The sequence below is a fragment of the Drosophila suzukii genome (assembly GCF_043229965.1).
Source record: "Drosophila suzukii chromosome 2 unlocalized genomic scaffold, CBGP_Dsuzu_IsoJpt1.0 scf_2c, whole genome shotgun sequence".
Classification (NCBI taxonomy): domain Eukaryota; kingdom Metazoa; phylum Arthropoda; class Insecta; order Diptera; family Drosophilidae; genus Drosophila; species Drosophila suzukii.
This window is the reverse complement of record NW_027255896.1, coordinates 14,654,698-14,679,504: the sequence shown is the minus strand read 5'-3', so window position 1 is coordinate 14,679,504 and position 24,807 is coordinate 14,654,698. Positions and strand designations below refer to the sequence as shown.

Genomic DNA, 24,807 nt, shown 5'->3' with positions numbered 1-24,807 from the left:
CTATGGTAAATAAAGCCAGGGGCGTGCTTGCATTTATCAAAAGGTGGTCGAAGGAATTCGATGATCCCTATGTCACAAAGACCTTGTTTATTTCATTAGTCCGACCAATTCTTGAGTACTGCGCTCCTGTTTGGAGTCCCCAATATGGGGTGCATATAGACCGGATTGAATCTGTGCAAAAAAACTTCTTAATATTTGCCTTACGGAGACTTAACTGGGATACAAGCCTAATACTACCATCCTACTCTAGTAGACTACTTCTAATTAACTTACCATCGTTAGCTAACCGTAGAACTATGCTTGGTATTACGTTTATTAGAAATCTTATTCATGGTGATGTAGAGAGTCCCGAGTTACTGGGTCGCCTGCATTTTAATGTGCCAAATAGATTCACTAGAAACTATATTCCTTTAGTATTGAATCACTGTATCTCTAATTACGCAATGCATGAACCTTTTAGAGTACTTTGCAATGATTATAATAGACTATATCATCTAATATCTACTACTGACTCACTTCCTATCTTTAAATCAATAATATTATCCTCCCTAGTAACTAATTAGTTTTACTTGATGTATTTTGTCTATTCGTATTGACCTGTATTTTTAATTGTCTATTGTTACATTGTCTGTTTCTTTGTCCGCGATTATGTTTACTCGCCCAAAACGGTGATGGGCTCCGCGCGTAACAAGCTTTGCTTGGTGTCGTAGGGCCACTTGTTTGTACTGACCATAGTGCATCAACGTCCAAGGTATCACAGTGGCTGCTATAGTGCGTGGGAATCGTTTCGTTTACGGAAAACAAACCTAGGGATTTAAAGTTATCTACGAGATGGCTTTCTGACAATAGGTTGCTGTTAAAATCACCCGCCAATATGATGTCAGTGTACTCCAACGAAATGTCTGAAACAACATTAAGTAATGACCCGTAGTCAATTGTCCGATTCGGTCTATATATGCAACCTAGAAGGGTTCTTCCATGGGATTTATTGGGAAGTTCTAATAGAATGTATTCGATAGTACTGTCACTTGGCTGTTTAAGTACCACTTTACATTTCAGCTTCACATTCACGTATATAGCAACACCTCCTGCATGACCAGTACGGTCGGACCGATAAACATTAAAGCCTTCACAAATAATAGACGAATCACATAGATCATTTACAAACCACGTCTCAGGCACACATATCACATCGACATTAGACTGAGTAAAATGGAATCTAAAATCATCAATCTTCTTTAGCAAACTTTCTGCATTTAAGTGAACAATTTTTAGACCAATTTTATAACTACTTATAGTTTTTATCATGGCACTAGCTATGGAACAAACTTTCTCATCCTGCATTGTTGTTATCAATGATTTTTAGGGGCGCAATCTCATTATTCAATGTGTATCTTATACATTTCTTAAAGTAAACTAGTTTTAAGCCTATCTTAATAAAGAGGATACGATTTATACGCTTAAGAACGAAAGCTATCAGCTTCAGATCCAGCCGAAGCGTTAATTATTACTGAGACACACGCGACCTTCCTCTGCTGATGCTCAATCTCTACTACTCTTGCGCATTTTTCACGCTATTAAACACTACACAAAATGTTACGGAACAGAACAACTGATCTGTTATTAATAGGGCTGTCAATCCTACATTCGGCTATTCTGACAATTCATTCGACCCGAATGAGGATGACCACAATTTCATACATACAGTGTTCGTTTTATTTGGACCTTCATCATCTCCTACTTTTTCGACAAGGTATCGACCATGTCTCAACTTACGAGTAACGGCGTAAGGCCCTAAAAACTTATTTTTCAACTTCTATCCTGCACCAAACTGTGTTTTTTTAATAGCTACTAAATCTCCGAGCTTGTACTCAGACTCTGGTTTCCTTGATTTGTTAAATGACTTGCGATTCTCGTCCTGAATCTTTGCGATGTTCTTTTTAGCTTCCACTTCTCCCTCTCTTCCTGCAACTCATTTAAGAAATCTTCCTCTAATAGCTTAACTAACTCCTTATCGTACTTGGTCTTCATATTGATCCCACTAAGGATCTTGAATGGAGCTATCTTTGTACTTCTAGGAGGAGAGGAATTTCTAAACTGTTGAACCCTGCCTACATCCTTATATCAAGTTTTCGGGTCTTCCGCACATAGTTTCGTCAATATAGTGATGACAATCCTATAGATACGCTCCACTTGACTTAACCTTACAGTACTCCTGAAAAGCATTGGTTGTGAATGCCGTCCCACGATCCGTGATTATACGACTTGGATTACGGAAAACATCAGACTGCTTTTCCATTCTATCCTCTACCTCGTCAGCGCCAGTACTCTTAGTGGGGTAAAGCCACACAAATTTAGAGAAAGCGTCGACCACTACCAAAACATGGTTGTATTGTTATTTTGTCATATCCATGGGGCCAATGTGGTCAATATGATAGGTTTGTAACGGTTCGTCTGCCTTGTTTATCGAGTTTAAGAAACCCTGTTTTTTCCCATACTTAGCCTCGCCAACTATGCACTCTACACAGGACTTCATGATAGTTTGAGCCTTCCTCTCTAAATCTGGAATGTAATAATCGCGCTGAACCAAGTCAATTGTCCTTTTGATGCCAAAATGTCCTTGTCGGTGAGCTTTGTTGATTATTTCGTTCTCCATGGCTGATGGGATAGCTATGAGCTCTTTTATAGGATTCTTGTGAAGAACTTCGTGCTTCAGATAGAAGTCGTCGTAGGTATGTGATTCCAGGACCTTTTAAATGGCTCTTATCCATTCATCCTGACGTTAAGCCTGTTGAATTCGATGTCTGACTGACTCTTGGAGCAATAAGGTATGTACGCGGCTTAAGGCGTCGACATGTTTCATTCTTGTGAATGGACGATGCTCAATTATGTACTCAAGGTCTTGTAAGAAAATGGCCCAACGAGATACTTTCACTGGAACATCATTCTTCTATGTTCTATAGGGAGTTCCTCTAGCTCATAAGAAGGATATTTCTCCTCTGCATCTGTTGTCTTGCGGCTCATGTACTCTACTGGGTGAAATTCTTGATCAGCTGAATCCTTTTAAAGAAAGACTTCTCCATATCCGAACATGCTTGCATCACAATGGACTTCTGTAGCACTCTTTTGGACAAGGATAATTTTAATTGATTAATCGATGCTAGCTCTTTCTCTCCCATCTTAAAGGAAGTGTTCTTCCTAAGCTAGTTCGACAAAGGTCTGGCAATGATAGCGAAGTCTTTCACAAACCTTCGGAAATAGGATGTTAGGCCAAGTTACCGTTGAACTCCATCGACTGCACAAGTCTTCTCTGCTGGTGATTGGATAGTTGCGTTTTCGACTATATAGCCAAGGAATTGGACCCTCTTCTGTAAGACCTGACACTTTTCACATTATACGCAGACCTGAACACATTGCGACATCTAAAACTTTCTTTAATTTCTCTAAACCTTTAATGGCTTGAGCACTGCAAAAATGTATCGCATAAACACTGCAGGAGAATTTGAAATTCCGAATGGTACGAAGCAGAATTTGTATTGACCACTTTGGTGACGAACGCGGTGTATTTGCGAGAGCTTTCCTGCCAGGGGACATAGACAAATCCGTTTGATAAGTCCAGCGTTGTAAATACTTTATCCTTCTGAAGCTTATGTAAAACATCGTCGATCAAGTCCATAGGGAAACTGTCGCGAATAATCTTCTGGTTCAATTTGCGGTAGTCGCAACAGAGTATTTTAGTGCCATATTTTTTGGCAACAAACACTATAGGTGACTTGTATTCGGAAACACTTTGACGATTCCTTCCTTAAGCCAATCCCTGATCTGCTTGTCGACTTTCTCAGTTTCCTCGTACGGTAAGCGCCTATGTCTGTGATAGACTGGGACTTCATCGGTGAGGAGTATTTTCATTTCTACTGGACTTGACTCTGGCTTTAATGGCTTGTAATTTTGAACTAACCCAACCACTGCTGATCTTGTATCGTTCCTCAAGTGAAGCAGATCTAAATGTGGAATGAAATTGTCTTCAATGAAATTAGATGCCATTTACTGATGAAAAGTTTCTGTCAAGTCTGAAATGCCAGTGGATGACGCATCTACAGTCAAATTTTGATTGTCACTATATTTTGATCTCTACCTAAGGTGTGATCAGACAAATGTCCAAGATCTACTGGGTGAAGTGCGTGGAAAACGACTCCGTTTACTCCAATTTTTGCGGTTACGTATAAAGGACATCGCTACCGATCACACCTTCATAAAGGGTATCCTCCTCGCGCACTACATGAAAGCACATATCAACGTCAGCGTCATCTAACTTCGTCGCAACTGTGAACGAACCGAGAGTGTATATCTTCTTGCCACCTATTCCAATTAGCTCTTTTATATCAGGTTTGAGAATGTCGGGTCGGATGCGAGTGTAAGCCGTCTCGCAAATGGTACAGAATTCGCTGCCACAATCGAATAACGCCGTCATCTGATCGCTATCAATGTTAATGTTTTTAAACGCTCTGTTGAAAGCTAACTGGGACAGCTGCTGAATGTTTGACTTTTCATTTTTCACTTCCTTACGAGCTTTCTTGGTACCGCATTGATTTGCCTTGTGACCAAACTGATTGCATTTGAAACATTTTATACCAACTTCCATACAATCTCTTGCAACATAATTGCTGCCACCAGACTTAAAGCAACGTCTGCCTCTTGGTTAGTTTTAACTAGAGAACTGTCAATCTTCGGCTTTGATTCAAACCCCTGACTAGCGCAAATCTTCTCGTAAACCTTAAGTTTCTCACGAAACTCCTTAAGATTGGACGCTTGGTTCAAAGAAGTTGTATTTTGATTCGAGTCTGGTATACCCTCCACTATGTATTTTAAAATACTTTCATCGTCCAACTTCGACTTATTTGCCAATGCGGTCATACCGTAACTGTGTACCTGTTATGCTGTAAGCTTTTCTCCAAATTCATTTTTTAAAGCTTCTTTTAGTACATCCCAATTATTTATTCCTGGTTGACTGCCCAATTTTGCAGCTCCCTTTACCAACTGTCTGCCGTAAATGAATTTTTGAAAATCAGTCCACCCCTGTAATAGAATTAAGCTCGAAATCTGCAAGCCACTCATCAATATCCGGAGAACCATTTCCAGTGAATGCAGAAAGCGAATTTTCAATATCTCTCAGAGTGAAAGCCATGGCTAAGGGCTGAGAATCATAAGAATCTGACTCCACGACGTTAGTTTCCTCGTACACTGACTCCTCTGAACTTTCTGTGTTTTCCTGCTGGTCGATATTTTCTCCAACAAAATAGGAGATGAATCTTTTCTGTAATACTGCTTTGAGGCCTGAACTTGGTAATCTTAATTCTTTCAACTTGTCTTTAAGCTCTGCGATAGAAAATCGTGTGATCTCTTCAACATTCATTTTCATTCATTCATTTCCTAAACTTACATAACTTATTTTATTTCTTATGTATGTATCTATGTACTGTTTACTTTTCTCTTTAATTAATAAATAAGAACAATTTAAATGGGAATAAAATATTGTTTACGTTGCAGAAATTTGTTTTCTTTAACTTCAAATTCGGTATTTCAATTCAATATAATGTATGCATGTATGGATTTATACTTGGGAATCGCCTGCTGTCTTTTGTTACTCATCTCTGATATTTGCCACTGCTTTTCAAATTCGTCTCTGGTAAATCGTTGCAATAAATGCTGCAACCGTTGTCTGCTTAGATGACTGCTTTTCGAACTGCTTTTCAACCACGCCTTCAATAGCGCCTTCAATCGCTTTCAACTCCAGTGGCGTCACTTTGCCGCCTCGTATTTTTCACCTCATCTGCATCTCTGCCAATATTGTCACTCTGTGCGACAACGAATTGTATAAACGCCTTTTGTCGTCTTCCGTTAGGAATTTACTTGTCGCCACAGAACCAATTTTGCACTCAGATCGGCCAACGCAATAAATTTTGTAGTTTTGAAGTTTCAGAATTTCACAATACTTTGCAGAACTTGCTGGAATTGCGCAACATGAAAATTCTCAGCTCTCCTGGATGGTTTTTTAGTCTCTCTTTCTCATAATCACTTTAGTTTTATAACTTTCTAGTTTCTCCGTTTCGTTTTGTTCATTAAACTGCGATCGATGGATTCGTAGCACAAGAACTTCATGGTTGTTTGGCCGCGTATCACACTCAATTTTTCGTTCATCGATTGTTCCCGGACGAAAACCAAAATGGTATAGAAAGGCCTCCATTGGCATTCGTAAATTTATTTACTGGTTATTAATGGCTTATTCTTCGCTTGATACACTTCATTGATACCGTTTATATACTTAAGTTGACACATTAATTATTACTGAGTCACACGCGACCTTCCTCTGCTGATGCTCAATCTCTACTACTCTTGCGCATTTTTCACGCTTTTTAACACTACAAAAAAATGTTACGGAACAGAACAACTAATCTGTTATTAATAGGGCTGCCAATCCTACATATATTTGCTGCTATGCGATGAAAAGGTGCTTAACATGTGCTTTTTTGCTGCTTAAAAGAGCTCTTAACGTGTTCTGAACGTGTGCTTTTTTGCTTCTTAAACGAGCACTTAACGTGTGTTTTTTTTGCTGCTCAAATAAAAAGCGCTCAATGCGTGCTAGATTTATGTTTATTTAGCACTCATTTTCATACAAATTGCGCGCTCAATGAGCGCTCAGTGATGTGCTTTTTGCAGTGATTATTAATACTATTTTAATTGCAATTCACTTGTAGTGTGTGATTTTAAACATTAAATTTATGAGTGCTCCGGCCGAAAGAAATCAGAAAACAAATCGCACAGATCGAGGACAGGAATTTTGTCAGCGTCTAACATTAACTTAAGACTTTCAAAATAGTAACAAAGTATAAATAAGTATAGTTCCGTTGGGAAGGGGACGACGGCGGTGGTGGATCATTGAGCACTTTAGTTCCTCAAGACTGTGCCCGGGGTCGGATATGACTTTCAGTCTTTCAGCTTTGAAGATATCAGGACCTGCCCAACAAAAAATTTGCAGGAAGTATATAAGTAGGAACAGTCCGGATTGGACAACTATATCCTATAGCTTCCAAAGGAATAATCGGAAAATTAAGGAAAATGTTTTGTAAAACTATAGCTTCGGTGTTTTTGATATTATCTTCTACTCAAAGGAATATCAAGTTATTAACAGAAGTTAATAGTTAAGAAAACACAGAAGTTATAATTTTTACATTTAATAAAAAAATTTTTTTTATCCTTCCTATGTGAGCTACAGAATATAGTTGTCCAATCCGGCTCGTTCCGACATATTTACTACCTGCAATAGAAAAAAGCTTTTGGGAAAGCTACATACATACATTGTAATATACAACCGAAGGTGTTAGGGAAATATTGATCTCTGGCATATACACAGTTGGTGGTGAAGGAAGGAAGGGGAAGCAAAATGGTGTCTAGCTAAAGAACCTTGTTGGATGTAGGAATTGCATCAAGGTTTATAAGCACTCTCACGGAACATCAAATTTCGGTAAAACACTAATGCGTCCTTGCGTGTTACTGTCGAGATTTTGCAGGATTTGGATTCCACAACAGATTTAGACTAAAGCAGCCGCCGAATGGGCTGTAGAAAATTGCAGACGATTCCAAATTATTGCGAACTCAGGTTCGTAAACTCCTACGGAACATAAATTTAAAAAATAATTAACGGCGAGTTCATGCATTTAAGAAACTCCAAAAAGGAAATGCGACATTAGTTTATTATTCATATGCATTTAGTTTTTATGCCCATTTTTGCTTCACTAGCGCGTATTTAAATATATATATTTTTCTCCTAGCTTACTCTATCTCTGATCTCGAAAACTATAAAAGCTAGAATGTTGGGACTTGGGCTTCCAGCGCAGTGCAAGTTTGTGGGTGCATCGCCCGCTCTAACTTTTATTCATATTCATATTCACTTGTACTAGCCTGTCTTTAAGATTTCAGTATTTCGAATTTAAATGTTTTTTGATCGGGAAATTATTTCATATACGGTCAAATCGAAATATTATGAGAAAATAATATTAAACAACTTATAAATATAATAAAACAAATGATTGCGTGGCATGGTTTTGGCTGTATGCAAACTTCGGCTGGAGATTCCAACTTTAGCCGCAAATGCAAAAACAACAAGGAAGAACGCTATAGTCGAGTACACCGACTATCAGATACCCGTTACTCAGCTAAAGGGACCAAAGGGAAATGGAGATATGCAAGCAGCAAGGCGAGATTAAAATGCGCCACCTCCCGGCGGTAGACAGATTTAAGCGTTATGGGCGTTAGAGTGGGCGTGGCAAAAATTTTTTTGGATCAATCGATAGGTATCGACGATACCAATACATTTCAGTTAAAATTTTTTATCTAGCATGAAAACTGTGGGCGTCACAGGTTTTTGCGGTTTGTGGGCGTTAAAGTGGGCGCGGCAAACTTTTTTTTGAGTCAATCGATAGGTATTGATGAGAACAATACATTTCAGTTAAAATTTTTATTCTAGCATAAAAACTGTAGGAGCCACAGCTTTGGCCGGCATGCCTAATCCCAGTATTGTAGCTTGTACAGTTTACGAGATCTCAGCGTTCATACGGACAGACGGACAGACGGACGGACGGACAGACGGACATGGCTATATCGACTCGGCTAGTGATCCTGATCAAGAATATATATACTTTGTGGGGTCGGAAACGCTTCCTTCTGCCTGTTACATACTTTCCGAAGAATACAGTATACCCTTTTACTTTACGAGTAACGGGTATAAAAAGTGAAAATGGCTCATCAAAATTTTAATATTTTTTGGACTGCGTGTTCATGATTGCTAACGTCGCACAGTGGTTCCGTCAGAGGCCAAAAATCAAAAAACCGATTTGAAAATATTTAAATTAAACATACTCAGTTTGTCTCTAAAATGTCCAATCTTCCAATTTGCAAACCGGTTTTCACTGGAAACCCAACGGTACATTCTAAAAATAGAATCAAAAGCATGAACACGTGTTCATTTCAACAGCGCATCGGAGCTGTGTTGAAATATTTCAAAGCAAAAGCGCACTTCAAATCGGACTGGAACTGTTCAAGTTGATAAATTTATATTATTCAAAATGGATTTTGAAGTTCAAGGTATTTTTTTTACTTTATGAAATTAATTTATACTAACTTGATATGAAATAAATAAAATCTAACTTGATATGTGAAACCTCTTTGTTTGTACCTGTTTTCTGTGTCTCAAATTTGTTTACCTAAAGTTTTAGTTGTGATCCCACACGATTCCAAACAAGGATTTTTTTTTTATACTTATCAGAGTTTTAAGATTTTAAAACCGTTAAAGTTAGGTGCGGAATGTTGCGAATGTAGTTGTAATCGTTAATATGCTAACACGACTTCTTATTTTTTCAAGGTCAAATTTTGCCAGCGCGCTGCAGCGGAGCCCCTGTGTCGTCTTTTGTGTCTCTGTTTTTGTTGTGTCTTTGTGTTCGTCTTTTGTGATTGCTTACAGCTTCTATTTGTCAGTTTATTTCTTTTACTTAAAATTATTCTACTTATTTTTCCGTTTTTCTTTTATAATTTTTGTTTGCATTCCCAAAGGAGATTCGTATCATTGTGTATTTTCACGACATTATATTTTAAATTTATGGTGCACCAAAGGTGGTAGCAACGCTGCGAAATTACGGGAAATTATCGAGGATGTTCAAAATAATATTGAGAATAATAAATTGGCTTACAATATGATTGTTTAATTTATGATTTTTTGATATGATATTATTTTAGTAGGTGTATAGCTTGAAAATTAGACGGGGGAAGATATTTAAATTTATGAAAGTAAATAAAAAAAAAAATTGCCTCGATACGAGGGCTGTTCAAAAAGTAATGAGACTTCAAAGTTGGTGGTGGAAAAAAAAGGTGTCGTCACGGCGGCGATCGTTCCTATAGCAGCTATATCATATAGACGTACGATATGGCCATTTCTTATAACATACATATATTTATAATATTTATACCCGTTACTCGTAGAGTAAAAGGGTATACTAGATTCGTCGGAAAGTATGTAACAGGCAGAAGGAAGCGTTTCCGACCCCACAAAGTATATATATTCTTGATCAGGATCACTAGCCGAGTCGATCTAGCCATGTCCGTCTGTCCGTCTGTCTGTCCGTCCGGATGAACGCTGAGATCTCGGAAACTATGGGAGCTAGGCTATTGAGATTTGGCAGCGCAAGTTTGTTTCGGCACAGTGCCACGCCCACTCTAACGCCCACAAACCGCCCAAAACTGTGGCTCCTACAGTTTTGATGCTAGAATAAAAATTTTAACTGAAATGTATTGTTCTTATCAATACCTATCGATTGACCCAAAAAAAAGTTTGCCACGCCCACTTTAACGCCCACAAACCGCGAAAACCTGTGACGCCCACAATTTTCATGCTAGATAAAAAATTTTAACTGAAATGTATTGGTCTCGTCGATACCTATCGATTGATCCAATTGATTTGCCACGCCCACTCTAACGCCCATAACGCTTAAATCTGTATACCGCCGGTAGGTGGCGCATTTTAATCTCGCTTTGCTGCTTGCATATCTCCATATAGCTGAGTAACGGGTATCTGATAGTCGAGGTACTCGACTATAGCGTTCTTCCTTGTTTTTTTTAATTTTGGGGAAAATTTTGTAACAATATAATAACTAAAAGTAATTATGGCCGCAGCTCCATACAAGCCGAACCACTGTGCGTCGTTACCGAGAGAGAAACAACTTAATAACTTAACTTATCATATTTTCTATTTTCAGTCTGGCCAACTCGCTGCTGACCCATCGGACAAAGCCATCACCCATTTATGCACTCAATGAAAACAGAATCGTTCATTCTGTAACACCAGAGATTCAAAGCTCAATTAAGGAAGTCACATCCGCAATCGTTCATTACGTAGACCACCAGCATCAGATCCAACATTCGCGCAGCCGCTCAGCCAGTCCGAATTTGAGGTATGAAAACGGCTTCTAGACGTTGTAAGAGGACAAGAAAAATAAATAGATAGGTACATACAATTTCTTCCAACTCTCTAACTGTCCCTCCGCCAAATGTTTAGCGTGGATTTTCGATCTTCTTAGTGTGCGTTGACCATGTTTTGTAACCGTTTTTTTTAAGGATCAATTTCACATCTAGCACAAGTCCAGCATTGCCCCAGGAGGCAAGTAACTGCAGAACTTATCAGAACGGGTTCAAGATTTTTAATTTATTTTACCTTATTTATTTACTATACGAGGGTTGCTATATACATCTCTGGCCTAATAATGAAAATTCGAGTATTTATCATCAAAAATGGATTTGTTGATACCGATTCAGACACCTCCAAAGTTGTTCAATTTCTAGTTCACAAAAATCCAAAATTAAATCTTCATTCCCTATTAAATGTTCGTCAAGATACCCCACAAGGTACTGCTGGAAATGTGATGGTGCCACTATCAAAAGACGCAATACAAAACAACACAAAGTACCAATAACTGTTTCTAAAGATCTTATCAATACTTGTATATATTTATTAGACTTAGTTTTCCCCAAATCTTTGCTCTGGCACTGCTGAAACACATACACTCAGAGAAAAAAACGTTCTCAGAGTTCTTGATTTCAGAATTTTCGATCTAAAAACCCTAAGGTCGTCATCAAAGTCTTCTCGGCTAGCGAACGGGCTTTTGAGATCTTGATCTTGGTTTTGGTATGAATCGTTCTCGGTTTCAACATTGAATTGATCTCGATTTCGGTATGAATCCTTCTCGGAATCCTTCGAGAAAAACCGTTCTCGGTTTCAACATCGCATCGATCTCGATCCCATAATCCATTCTCAATAAAAATGTTAAACTATTTCCATTTATATATATTTTGGCCTTATGGCTTTAATGTCATTAACATAATGTCATAAACATCCTTCCACTCCGTCAACCGTAAAAAGCACACGGAGCCCAATCGGTGGGATGACGACTTTAATTTCATCAATATTTATATACTGAAGGCACTCGTAAGAAACCACGGCACCTAAAACAAGAAATGATTTTTATTAATACTATACAAACATATACCCTTTACATTTATGTCGTGCTTAAGATGGCTGCGAAAACAATCTATTACATATATGTATGTACATATAGACTCTTCAGTTCTGCAGTAGGGACGCGGTGACATAGCTCAAGGCAAAAAGCCTTTTGTTTTTTTGTGCTTAAAACGCTGTGACGCTGTTGACGTCAGCAAAACGATCGTCCAACAAAGAGAAGCCGATACTCGGAGCATGGTACAACTATACAAGGTAGTCCCGTCGGCAAAATTTAGTCCGTTAACGATACTCGCAATACGTGCAGGTGAAAAGGATAGCAATATCGCTGAAGCACGTTAACGAACTGAAAGCCGAACGATTAGGCAGCCGACGGGACTACCTTGTATAATTCTACCATGACTCGGAGGTTCCCTCTCCATCTTTGTCTCAAAATCTGTCTGCACTCGGCGCTCTCAGAGACAAATTTCGGACGGTCCGTTATTTCTTTTGCGTCTTTCCGTTATGTTCGGCTAGCGATGAACATTTCGGCGGAACAATTTTCGTGCAGCGACATTATCGAAAAAAAAACATCTAATATTGTTTTATAAAAGTAAATTATTTGATCATAGAAAAATTAACTAAATTGAATTTACTTATAATATTATGTTTACTTATTATTAGAAAAACTTCCGAATACCTGCCTCTCTTTGTTGCACGATCGTTTTCGTAGGCAGTCCTCTACCCTGCGTCGACTTCTCTGCTGACGTCAACAACTGCACAGCGTTTTAGACACAAAAAAAAAGCTTTTTGCCTTGAGCCATGTCAACGCGACCCTACTGCCGAACTGAAGGGTATGTAGGTGTACATTTGAGGTTATGTTGTATATGCAAACTGCGTAGTTACAAGTCGAATAAAAAACTGGGCTGCGTGCTTGGGTATGCTAACATACAAACATATATTCATAGAAATCTGTGTTTGCTAATAGCATCCAATTTTCTTAATTATTTCACACATTAGCTTATAAGCTAATAATTATTAGTTTTCGTTACGTTACGTTTATGTTTGTGTATATATGAATGTATGCAAAACAGTCATAACAACACATTACAGATTTCGTTTTGTTAAGAAAAACGTGTTCGAATAAAAATGAAAGATATACTAACACACTAACACAAATTGTGAAAAAATCATTTTACTTACGCTGTTAATATGGAAGGGCTTTTATTGGGTTGAATTTTCGGAGCAAGTCCTCCAGTTTTTGGTCGTTCTCACTCATTAAGCCGCACAGTTCCACCATATACAAAGAAGTGAATTTGCATCGATTTAGATGCCGTTTATTTCGATAACTTTCAGGTAATTTCAAGAGAGGAGTTTGGTCTCTCTCCTCTCACTCTTTTTTTTTCTACGTCTTCACTTCACGACTCTCGTCAACAACCACAGAACCGAAATTGATTTTAGTTCGGAATAGTAAAATCGACATCGCTTCCGTCATGAACCCGAAAAGAAAAATGTGAGAAGAAACAATACTAAAACCGAGAAGAACCAATCTCGGTTTTTTCCGTTCTCAATATTTCTGGGCGTATAAACTAAATAGGTTTTATATTTGTTGCTCCACCTTTTTAGTCAAAGCAAGATAAAACGCTATAGTCGATGGCCTCGACTATTAGATACCGGTTACTCAGCCGCAGTGAGTGCGAGAGGGATGGAGATATGCTTAAAGCAACTGTGCTTTTTTTACTAACACACCTAGCTTATAGCGCCCCCTTCTTCTTCCATTAACGCGCCACTTGGCCTACAGCGCAAACTAGCTTATATCGCCCCTAGCGGCTTATTGGCTTATTAGTGAACACAGCTTATTTGCTGCATGTGGTGTGCCATCTCGATTGAATTACAAAATATTTATTATTATTCGGTCTTAATGACGGGTCTGATTTCAAAAATTTTGAACGTGTAGATAGGTATTGATAATAAGAACAAACTCTCAAACGGTGCAGGCCACATCTGACGTATTTGAAGAGCTTTTGGCAATGATTTGTAGTGTGTCCTAATACTTGGCACCGGTGGCATTAAACGAAATCATCCATTCTGTAAAGGTGTTTAACTTGAACTCATTGCCGACAAAGTGTCTTAATCTCATGAATTTTTTTTGCTATTTGCCGCCGGTTCTTATTCAACAAAAACAAGGAAGAACGCTATAGTCGAGTACCTCGACTATCAGATACCCGTTACTCAGCTAAAGGGACAATAGGGAAATGGAGATATGCAAGCAGCAAAGCGAGACTGAAATGCGCCACCTACCCCTGATCTCAATATATGGTTATGTGGGCGGTAGAGAGATTTAAGCGTTATTGGCGTTAGAGTGGGCGTGGCAAACTTTTTTTTTGGATCAATCGATAGGTATTGACGAGACTAATGCATTTCAGTTATATTATTATTATAAAATGTTCGACTATAATGTAAAATTTACAGGCGAACTTAAATTAAGCTATAGCTACGTGGCCTTAAGCTTAAAAACTAGATAACAAATTGCATTATTCATTTCATAACATCTTTTATCTATAAGTTTACAAGCTTATTAAATTTCATTAGTTATATTAGTTAGAGCTAAGGAATTTTATAATGTTTTTTATTTGTGGTGCGCTGGGGTAAATATGGATTGTAAGGGGTTTGTGGAAGTGAAGAGAGACGATCTTATGGAATCGAGATAGGAACATTCTATTAGGATGTGTCGAGGAGTTCTTATTTCGTTGTTGCATAGGGGGCAAGAGGGTGTTGTGGGAGGGCGTGTAAAAAGATACCTATGGGTTAAGTTAGTGTGTCCTAACCGAAGACGTACAATATTTTTTTTTAATTGTTGAACGTTGATGAACTAAGAGCAGTACAAACAAGTGGCCCAAACAACACCAAGCACGTGCTTGTTACGCGCGGGCCCATTTTTATTTTGGGCAAATACGGTTCGCGAGGAAGGTACATAGAACAAATAAGGACAGGACAAAACATAGATCAACAAGACTAAAGCAAATGAGCAAAGATTTAAGTTTTTAATATAGGGATAGAAGTTGAGGAACAAATTAAATGATATAGGTTGTTATAATTATTAGAAAGCACGCAAAAGGGCTCATGCTGACTAAAATTAAATGAACATCGTGGCAAGTTTTTATAGTAGTAGAGTGTTGAGCTAAATGGACTGCATTGCAGATAGCAATGATTTCGGCAGAGAAGATGAAGCTATAGTATGGTAGTAAGTGCTGTAGGCTTATGTCGTTGGATACTACACTAAAGGATGTCGCGCCTGAAATTTTGGAACCATCGGTGTAGATGAATGTGCTGGTCGGGTATTTGTTTTTGAATTCGAGAAACTTTTGCTGTTAGACTAGTTGTGGAGTGGTGGCTTTCGGTAGATTACGCAGAGTTGTATCTATCAAATTGGATACATCCGACCAGGGTGGGTTAATGGGTTTTTTTTGAAATGGGTGGATTGGTTGGTAAACCAAGTTCTACGCCGGAATTCAAGGCTCTGTGGACGACAGATGGAACCTTTGGGATTCGCTTCTGTCTTTAATAATTTGGTAACTATAGATTTTAGCAGAGAGTTATGGGAGAGAAGGATGGGTTTTATAGCGCTGGAGTATTCACACCAAGAGTGGATATCATTAAGGAGGGGGTCAATATTTATTTGTGTGTCTTTGTTTATCTTTTTATACCTGTTACTCGTAGAGTAAAAGGGTATACTAGATTCTTCGAAAAGTATGTAACAGGCAGAAGGAAGCGTTTCCGACCCCATAAAGTATATATATTCTTGATCAGGATCAGGATCAGGACCATGTCCGTCTGTCCGTCTGTCCGTCCGTCCGTCTGTCCGTCTGTCCGCATGAACGCTAAGATCTCGGAAACTATACAAGCTACAATTCTGGGACTAGGAGTGCAGATTCCTGAGATTCCTGCGCAGCGCAAGTTTGTTTCAGCAGAGTGGCACGCCCACTCTAACGCCCACAAACCGCCCAAAACTGTGGCTCTTACAGTTTTGACGTTATGCATAACTACTTCCACAAAATTCTTACGTTCCACAACACTGAAAATTGAAAATAACGTTAAACGGCCGCTGCTCCCGAATACTGAACTTGGGTATACACGTTTAAAAATCTGTAAAAAATCGATTTACCAACGGATTTTCGTGATCAATGGCGCATATTCTCCGTTAAGGTTTAGCCTTCAAGAATTGAAATAAAAACGTCAACAACGGCACAGCGTTTTAGACACAAAAAAAAAGCTTTTTGCCTTGAGCCATGTCAACGCGACCCTACTGCCGAACTGAAGGGTATGTAGGTGTACATTTGAGGTTATGTTGTATATGCAAACTGCGTAGTTACAAGTCGAATAAAAAACTGGGCTGCGTGCTTGGGTATGCTAACATACAAACATATATTCATAGAAATCTGTGTTTGCTAATAGCATCCAATTTTCTTAATTATTTCACACATTAGCTTATAAGCTAATAATTATTAGTTTTCGTTACGTTACGTTTATGTTTGTGTATATATGAATGTATGCAAAACAGTCATAACAACACATTACAGATATCGTTTTGTTAAGAAAAACGTGTTCGAATAAAAATGAAAGATATACTAACACACTAACACAAATTGTGAAAAAATCATTTTACTTACGCTGTTAATATGGAAGGGTTTTTATTGGGTTGAATTTCCGGAGCAAGTCCTCCAGTTTTTTGTCGTTCTCACTCATTAAGCCGCACAGTTCCACCATATACAAAGAAGTGAATTTGCATCGATTTAGATGCCGCTTATTTCGATAACTTTCAGGTAATTTCAAGAGAGGAGTTTGGTCTCTCTCCTCTCACTCTTATTTTTTCTACGTCTTCACCTCACGACCCTCGTCAACAACCACAGAACCGGAATTGATTTTAGTTCGGAATAGTAAAATCGACATCGCTTCCGCCATGAACCCGAGAAGAAAAATGTGAGAAGAAACAATACTAAAACCGAGAAGAACCAATCTCGGTTTTTTCCGTTCTCAATATTTCTGGGCGTATAAACTAAATAGGTTTTATATTTGTTGCTCCACCTTTTTAGTCAAAGCAAGATAAAACGCTATAGTCGATGGCCTCGACTATTAGATACCGGTTACTCAGCCGCAGTGAGTGCGAGAGGGATGGAGATATGCTTAAAGCAACTGTGCTTTTTTTACTAACACACCTAGCTTATAGGGCCCCCTTCTTCTTCCATTAACGCGCCACTTGGCCTGCAGCGCAAACTAGCTTATATCGCCCCTAGCGGCTTATTGGCTTATTAGTGAACACAGCTTATTTGCTGCATGTGGTGTGCCATCTCGATTGAATTACAAAATATTTATTATTATTCGGTCTTAATGACTGGTCTGATTTCAAAAATTTTGAACGTGTAGATAGGTATTGACAATAAGAACAAACTCTCAAACGGTGCAGGCCACATCTGACGTATTTGCAGAGCTTTTGGCAATGATTTGTAGTGTGTCCTAATACTTGGCACCGGTGGCATTAAACGAAATCATCCATTCTGTAAAGGTGTTTAACTTGAACTCGTTGCCGACAAAGTGTCTTAATCTCATGAATTTTTTTTGCTATTTGCCGCCGGTTCGAATTCAACAAAAACAAGGAAGAACGCTATAGTCGAGTACCTCGACTATCAGATACCCGTTACTCAGCTAAAGGGACAATAGGGAAATGGAGATATGCAAGCAGCAAAGCGAGACTGAAATGCGCCACCTACCCCTGATCTCAATATATGGTTATGTGGGCGGTAGAGAGATTTAAGCGTTATTGGCGTTAGAGTGGGCGTGGCAAACTTTTTTTTTGGATCAATCGATAGGTATTGACGAGACTAATGCATTTCAGTTATATTATTATTATAAAATGTTCGACTATAATGTAAAATTTACAGGCGAACTTAAATTAAGCTATAGCTACGTGGCCTTAAGCTTAAAAACTAGATAACAAATTGCATTATTCATTTCATAACATCTTTTATCTATGTTTACAAGCTTATTAAATTTCATTAGTTATATTAGTTAGAGCTAAGGAATTTTATAATGTTTTTTATTTGTGGTTCGCTGGGGTAAATATGGATTGTAAGGGGTTTGTGGAAGTGAAGAGAGACGATCTTATGGAATCGAGATAGGAACATTCTATTAGGATGTGTCGAGGAGTTCTTATTTCGTTGTTGCATAGGGGGCAAGAGGGTGTTGTGGGAGGGCGAGTAAAAAGATACCTATGGGTTAAGTTAGTGTGTCCTAACCGAAGACGTACAATATTTTTTTTAATTGTTGAACGTTGATGAACTAAGAGCAGTACAAACAAGTGGCCCAAACAACACCAAGCACGTGCTTGTTACGCGCGGGCCCATTTTTATTTTGGGCAAATACGGTTCGCGAGGAAGGTACATAGAACAAATAAGGACAGGACAAAACATAGATCAACAAGACTAAAGCAAATGAGCAAAGATTTAAGTTTTTAATATAGGGATAGAAGTTGAGGAACAAATTAAATGATATAGGTTGTTATAATTATTAGAAAGCACGCAAAAGGGCTCATGCTGACTAAAATTAAATGAACATCGTGGCAAGTTTTTATAGTAGTAGAGTGTTGAGCTAAAAAGAACTGCATTGTAGATAGCAATGATTTCGGCAGAGAAGATGGAGCTATAGTATGGTAGTAAGTGCTGTTGGCTTATGTCGTTGGATACTACACTAAAGGATTTCGCGCCTGAAATTTTGGAACCATCGGTGTAGATGAATGTGCTGGTCGGGTATTTGTTTTTGAATTCGAGAAACTTTTGCTGTTAGACTAGTTGTGGAGTGGTGGCTTTCGGTAGATTACGCAGAGTTGTATCTATCAAATTGGATACATCCGACCAAGGTGGGTTAATGGGTTTTTTTTGAAATGGGTGGATTGGTTGGTAAACCAAGTTCTACGCCGGAATTCAAGGCTCTGTGGACGACAGATGGAACCTTTGGGATTCGCTTCTGTCTTTAATAATTTGGTAACTATAGATTTTAGCAGAGAGTTATGGGAGAGAAGGATGGGTTTTATAGCGTTGGAGTATTCACACCAAGAGTGGATATCATTGAGGAGGGGGTCAATATTTATTTGTGTGTCTTTGTTTATCTTTTTATACCTGTTACTCGTAGAGTAAAAGGGTATACTAGATTCTCCATAAAGTATATATATTCTTGATCAGGATCAGGATCAGGACCATGTCCGTCTGTCCGTCTGTCCGTCCGTCCGTCTGTCCGTCTGTCCGCATGAACGCTAAGATCTCGGAAACTATACAAGCTACAATTCTGGGACTAGGAGTGCAGATTCCTGAGATTCCTGCGCAGCGCAAGTTTGTTTCAGCAGAGTGGCACGCCCACTCTAACGCCCACAAACCGCCCAAAACTGTGGCTCTTACAGTTTTGACGTTATGCATAACTACTTCCACAAAATTCTTACGTTCCACAACACTGAAAATTTAAAATAACGTTTAACGGCCGCTGCTCCCGAATACTGAACTTGGGTATACACGTTTAAAAATCTGTAAAAAATCGATTTACCAACGGATTTTCGTGATCAATGGCGCATATTCTCCGTTAAGGTTTAGCCTTCAAGAATTGAAATAAAAACGTCAACAACGGCACAGCGTTTTAGACACAAAAAAAAAAGCTTTTTGCCTTGAGCCATGTCAACGCGACCCTACTGCCGAACTGAAGGGTATGTAGGTGTACATTTGAGGTTATGTTGTATATGCAAACTGCGTAGTTACAAGTCGAATAAAAAACTGGGCTGCGTGCTTGGGTATGCTAACATACAAACATATATTCATAGAAATCTGTGTTTGCTAATAGCATCAAATTTTCTTAATTATTTCACACATTAGCTTATAAGCTAATAATTATTAGTTTTCGTTACGTTACGTTTATGTTTGTGTATATATGAATGTATGCAAAACAGTCATAACAACACATTACAGATATCGTTTTGTTAAGAAAAACGTGTTCGAATAAAAATGAAAGATATACTAACACACTAACACAAATTGTGAAAAAATCATTTTACTTACGCTGTTAATATGGAAGGGTTTTTATTGGGTTGAATTTCCGGAGCAAGTCCTCCAGTTTTTGGTCGTTCTCACTCATTAAGCCGCACAGTTCCACCATATACAAAGAAGTGAATTTGCATCGATTTAGATGCCGCTTATTTCGATAACTTTCAGGTAATTTCAAGAGAGGAGTTTGGTCTCTCTCCTCTCACTCTTTTTTTTTCTACGTCTTCACTTCACGACTCTCGTCAACAACCACAGAACCGAAATTGATTTTAGTTCGGAATAGTAAAATCGACATCGCTTCCGTCATGAACCCGAGAAGAAAAATGTGAGAAGAAACAATACTAAAACCGAGAAGAACCAATCTCGGTTTTTTCCGTTCTCAATATTTCTGGGCGTATAAACTAAATAGGTTTTATATTTGTTGCTCCACCTTTTTAGTCAAAGCAAGATAAAACGCTATAGTCGATGGCCTCGACTATTAGCTACCGGTTACTCAGCCGCAGTGAGTGCGAGAGGGATGGAGATATGCTTAAAGCAACTGTGCTTTTTTTACTAACACACCTAGCTTATAGCGCCCCCTTCTTCTTCCATTAACGCGCCACTTGGCCTGCAGCGCAAACTAGCTTATATCGCCCCTAGCGGCTTATTGGCTTATTAGTGAACACAGCTTATTTGCTGCATGTGGTGTGCCATCTCGATTGAATTACAAAATATTTATTATTATTCGGTCTTAATGACTGGTCTGATTTCAAAAATTTTGAACGTGTAGATAGGTATTGACAATAAGAACAAACTCTCAAACGGTGCAGGCCACATCTGACGTATTTGCAGAGCTTTTGGCAATGATTTGTAGTGTGTCCTAATACTTGGCACCGGTGGCATTAAACGAAATCATCCATTCTGTAAAGGTGTTTAACTTGAACTCGTTGCCGACAAAGTGTCTTAATCTCATGAATTTTTTTTGCTATTTGCCGCCGGTTCGAATTCAACAAAAACAAGGAAGAACGCTATAGTCGAGTACCTCGACTATCAGATACCCGTTACTCAGCTAAAGGGACAATAGGGAAATGGAGATATGCAAGCAGCAAAGCGAGACTGAAATGCGCCACCTACCCCTGATCTCAATATATGGTTATGTGGGCGGTAGAGAGATTTAAGCGTTATTGGCGTTAGAGTGGGCGTGGCAAACTTTTTTTTTGGATCAATCGATAGGTATTGACGAGACTAATGCATTTCAGTTATATTATTATTATAAAATGTTCGACTATAATGTACAATTTACAGGCGAACTTAAATTAAGCTATAGCTACGTGGCCTTAAGCTTAAAAACTAGATAACAAATTGCATTATTCATTTCATAACATCTTTTATCTATGTTTACAAGCTTATTAAATTTCATTAGTTATATTAGTTAGAGCTAAGGAATTTTATAATGTTTTTTATTTGTGGTTCGCTGGGGTAAATATGGATTGTAAGGGGTTTGTGGAAGTGAAGAGAGACGATCTTATGGAATCGAGATAGGAACATTCTATTAGGATGTGTCGAGGAGTTCTTATTTCGTTGTTGCATAGGGGGCAAGAGGGTGTTGTGGGAGGGCGAGTAAAAAGATACCTATGGGTTAAGTTAGTGTGTCCTAACCGAAGACGTACAATATTTTTTTTAATTGTTGAACGTTGATGAACTAAGAGCAGTACAAACAAGTGGCCCAAACAACACCAAGCACGTGCTTGTTACGCGCGGGCCCATTTTTATTTTGGGCAAATACGGTTCGCGAGGAAGGTACATAGAACAAATAAGGACAGGACAAAACATAGATCAACAAGACTAAAGCAAATGAGCAAAGATTTAAGTTTTTAATATAGGGATAGAAGTTGAGGAACAAATTAAATGATATAGGTTGTTATAATTATTAGAAAGCACGCAAAAGGGCTCATGCTGACTAAAATTAAATGAACATCGTGGCAAGTTTTTATAGTAGTAGAGTGTTGAGCTAAAAAGAACTGCATTGTAGATAGCAATGATTTCGGCAGAGAACATGGAGCTATAGTATGGTAGTAAGTGCTGTTGGCTTATGTCGTTGGATACTACACTAAAGGATTTCGCGCCTGAAATTTTGGAACCATCGGTGTAGATGAATGTGCTGGTCGGGTATTTGTTTTTGAATTCGAGAAACTTTTGCTGTTAGACTAGTTGTGGAGTGGTGGCTTTCGGTAGATTACGCAGAGTTGTATCTATCAAATTGGATACATCCGACCAAGGTGGGTTAATGGGTTTTTTTTGAAATGGGTGGATTGGTTGGTAAACCAAGTTCTACGCCGGAATTCAAGGCTCTGTGGACGACAGATGGAACCTTTGGGATTCGCTTCTGTCTTTAATAATTTGGTAACTATAGATTTTAGCAGAGAGTTATGGGAGAGAAGGATGGGTTTTATAGCGCTGGAGTATTCACACCAAGAGTGGATATCATTGAGGAGGGGGTCAATATTTATTTGTGTGTCTTTGTTTATCTTTTTATACCTGTTACTCGTAGAGTAAAAGTATACTAGATTCGTCGGAAAGTATGTAACAGGCAGAAGGAAGCGTTTCCGACCCCATAAAGTATATATATTCTTGATCAGGATCAGGATCAGGACCATGTCCGTCTGTCCGTCTGTCCGTCCGTCCGTCTGTCCGTCTGTCCGCATGAACGCTAAGATCTCGGAAACTATACAAGCTACAATTCTGGGACTAGGAGTGCAGATTCCTGAGATTCCTGCGCAGCGCAAGTTTGTTTCAGCAGAGTGGCACGCCCACTCTAACGCCCACAAACCGCCCAAAACTGTGGCTCTTACAGTTTTGACGTTATGCATAACTACTACTACTACAAAATTCTTACGTTCCACAACACTGAAAATTTAAAATAACGTTTAACGGCCGCTGCTCCCGAATACTGAACTTGGGTATATACGTTTAAAAATCTGTAAAAAATCGATTTACCAACGGATTTTCGTGATCAATGGCGCATATTCTCCGTTAAGGTTTAGCCTTCAAGAAAACAACATAAAACTTATTTCGGTTTTTAGACGTGTATTTTTAAAGTAGCAATTTATGCCAGCGTTTTTGCATTTTTTCCAAATTTTTCAACTTTGACGAAGTGTAGCTTTTAACCTAATGAATGGAACTCAATGAGTTGTATAAGAAAGTTAAAGGGCATTTAATTACCTGTAAAATGAGTCTTTGACGACCGAATTTGGTTTATCACAACTCAAGTTAGAAAATAAAAAAGTGCAAAAAACGTTTTTTACACTTAAAAAAATTGGTACCATAAAAAAAATGTTAAGGGCCTGTTCGGAGCAGATCGCCAGCGCCTAGTCATGCGCGCATAGGTGTACGACGGCACCTGCAGCGCTCTTTGCTTATCTTTCGCTTTCTTTCTTATACCACTAAAGCTGTCGCTTATCTATTCAGCAACTACTTTGTAAGCCTGCATATGTTTATATGAAGATCTTGGAGCCAAGCTTTTTACACATTCACAGTCCGTCTGCCGCTCCGAATAAACGCTATACATTTTAATATAACCTATTCGTGCGTTATTAATTATAAATATAAGGGTGGCATATTTGTTGTCTTCCCCACAAACATTTGGTGACCCCGACGTGATAGCAGTTTTTATCGGAGTCTGCAGCTCGGTCTCGCGATTGTTTAATATAGTTTAAACAAACGCTTTGTTTCGCTGTCGATATCGTGCATTCGGGCACAAACATACGAACATACATACATACATAAGTGCATATAAAAGTGCACCGCCGGCCGTTTGATTTTTTATACATTTTGCGCTGTGAAAAAACACCAAAACTGTGTTGTGCAAACAATTCTTAACAAAGTGAATCGCATTTAATCTTTGTTAATAGCGCATATTACATATATATATGTACATATAGCCATACATACATTCGTTTGCCAGTTACATAATCTGCTGTTGCTAGGCAGGCAATTTATCGGCAAGAACAACAACAACCAAGTTAAAGGTTCCGTTGCATCTCGGCGACGCTTGTTAACCTCCACGTTTTCGCGGTAAAGGGTATACGGTGTTTTGTGCCTCTAACGCGGTCGGACATTTTATTTTATTTCATTTTCATTTCATTTTCTTTCCTTTCTCGTGATTGAAAAATGTCTGATACGGAAAACTCGGTTCGGGCTCAAAATGAATCCACAACTGACGTCGACTACTACCGAGTCAAAGCCCAATCTATTTTGCGGCAAATGAGCTCGATGAAATGCTATTTAAACGCTGATGCGGTTAATCAGTTTGACGAAGCTGATTTGCTGGCGCGAATGGAATGGATCAATTCCCTAAACCAGGCATTTGATTCTGCGCAGACATCGTTGGAAAGACTGGATTTTGCAGAGATCTCGAGCGACCATCGGATTGAATTTGCTGAAGTCTTCATGGATGTGAAGGCGAAGCTAAGCCGAGGCTTGGCGGCTCATCGCAAGTCACAATTGCCGGCTTCAACCGCTGCAAATTCAACATCTATTGACATCACTAATAATGCGGATCTTTCTTTTCGATCTAGAAAGCCTCGGTTGCCAAATTTGGAAATTGCTCGTTTTCATGGATCCTACTCTGAGTGGCCGGATTTTCTTGCGACTTTCACTACGGTCATCGGAAATGATGATGAGCTAAGCGACATTGAAAAATTACAA

The 24,807-nt window shown here is 38.7% G+C and overlaps 2 protein-coding genes across 10 annotated transcripts in view; one reads left to right on the top strand and one right to left on the bottom strand.

The window, feature by feature from the left end:
* The window catches only part of LOC139354013 (uncharacterized), a 171,067-nt gene extending 157,490 nt beyond the window's left edge, over positions 1-13,577 (bottom strand). Inside the window, exon 1 of the mRNA XM_070998238.1 lies at positions 13,244-13,577. The gene's annotated coding sequence lies outside the window, so the exon portion shown is untranslated. The remainder of the gene's footprint in view (positions 1-13,243) is intronic.
* The window catches only part of LOC139354007 (uncharacterized), a 978,888-nt gene that overhangs the window by 730,981 nt on the left and 223,100 nt on the right, over positions 1-24,807 (top strand). For 8 of the 9 annotated variants that reach the window (XR_011605075.1, XR_011605073.1, XR_011605072.1 and 5 more), the window contains exon 6: positions 10,806-11,000. Coding sequence is in view for 3 of the 9 variants with exons in the window: in XM_070998212.1 (XP_070854313.1) it covers positions 10,806-11,000 (195 nt within the window). In the remaining 6 variants the exon portion in view is untranslated. Of the gene's footprint in view, positions 1-10,805; positions 11,054-24,807 lie in introns of all 9 variants that reach the window. The other variant, XM_070998213.1, reaches the window with a different exon arrangement.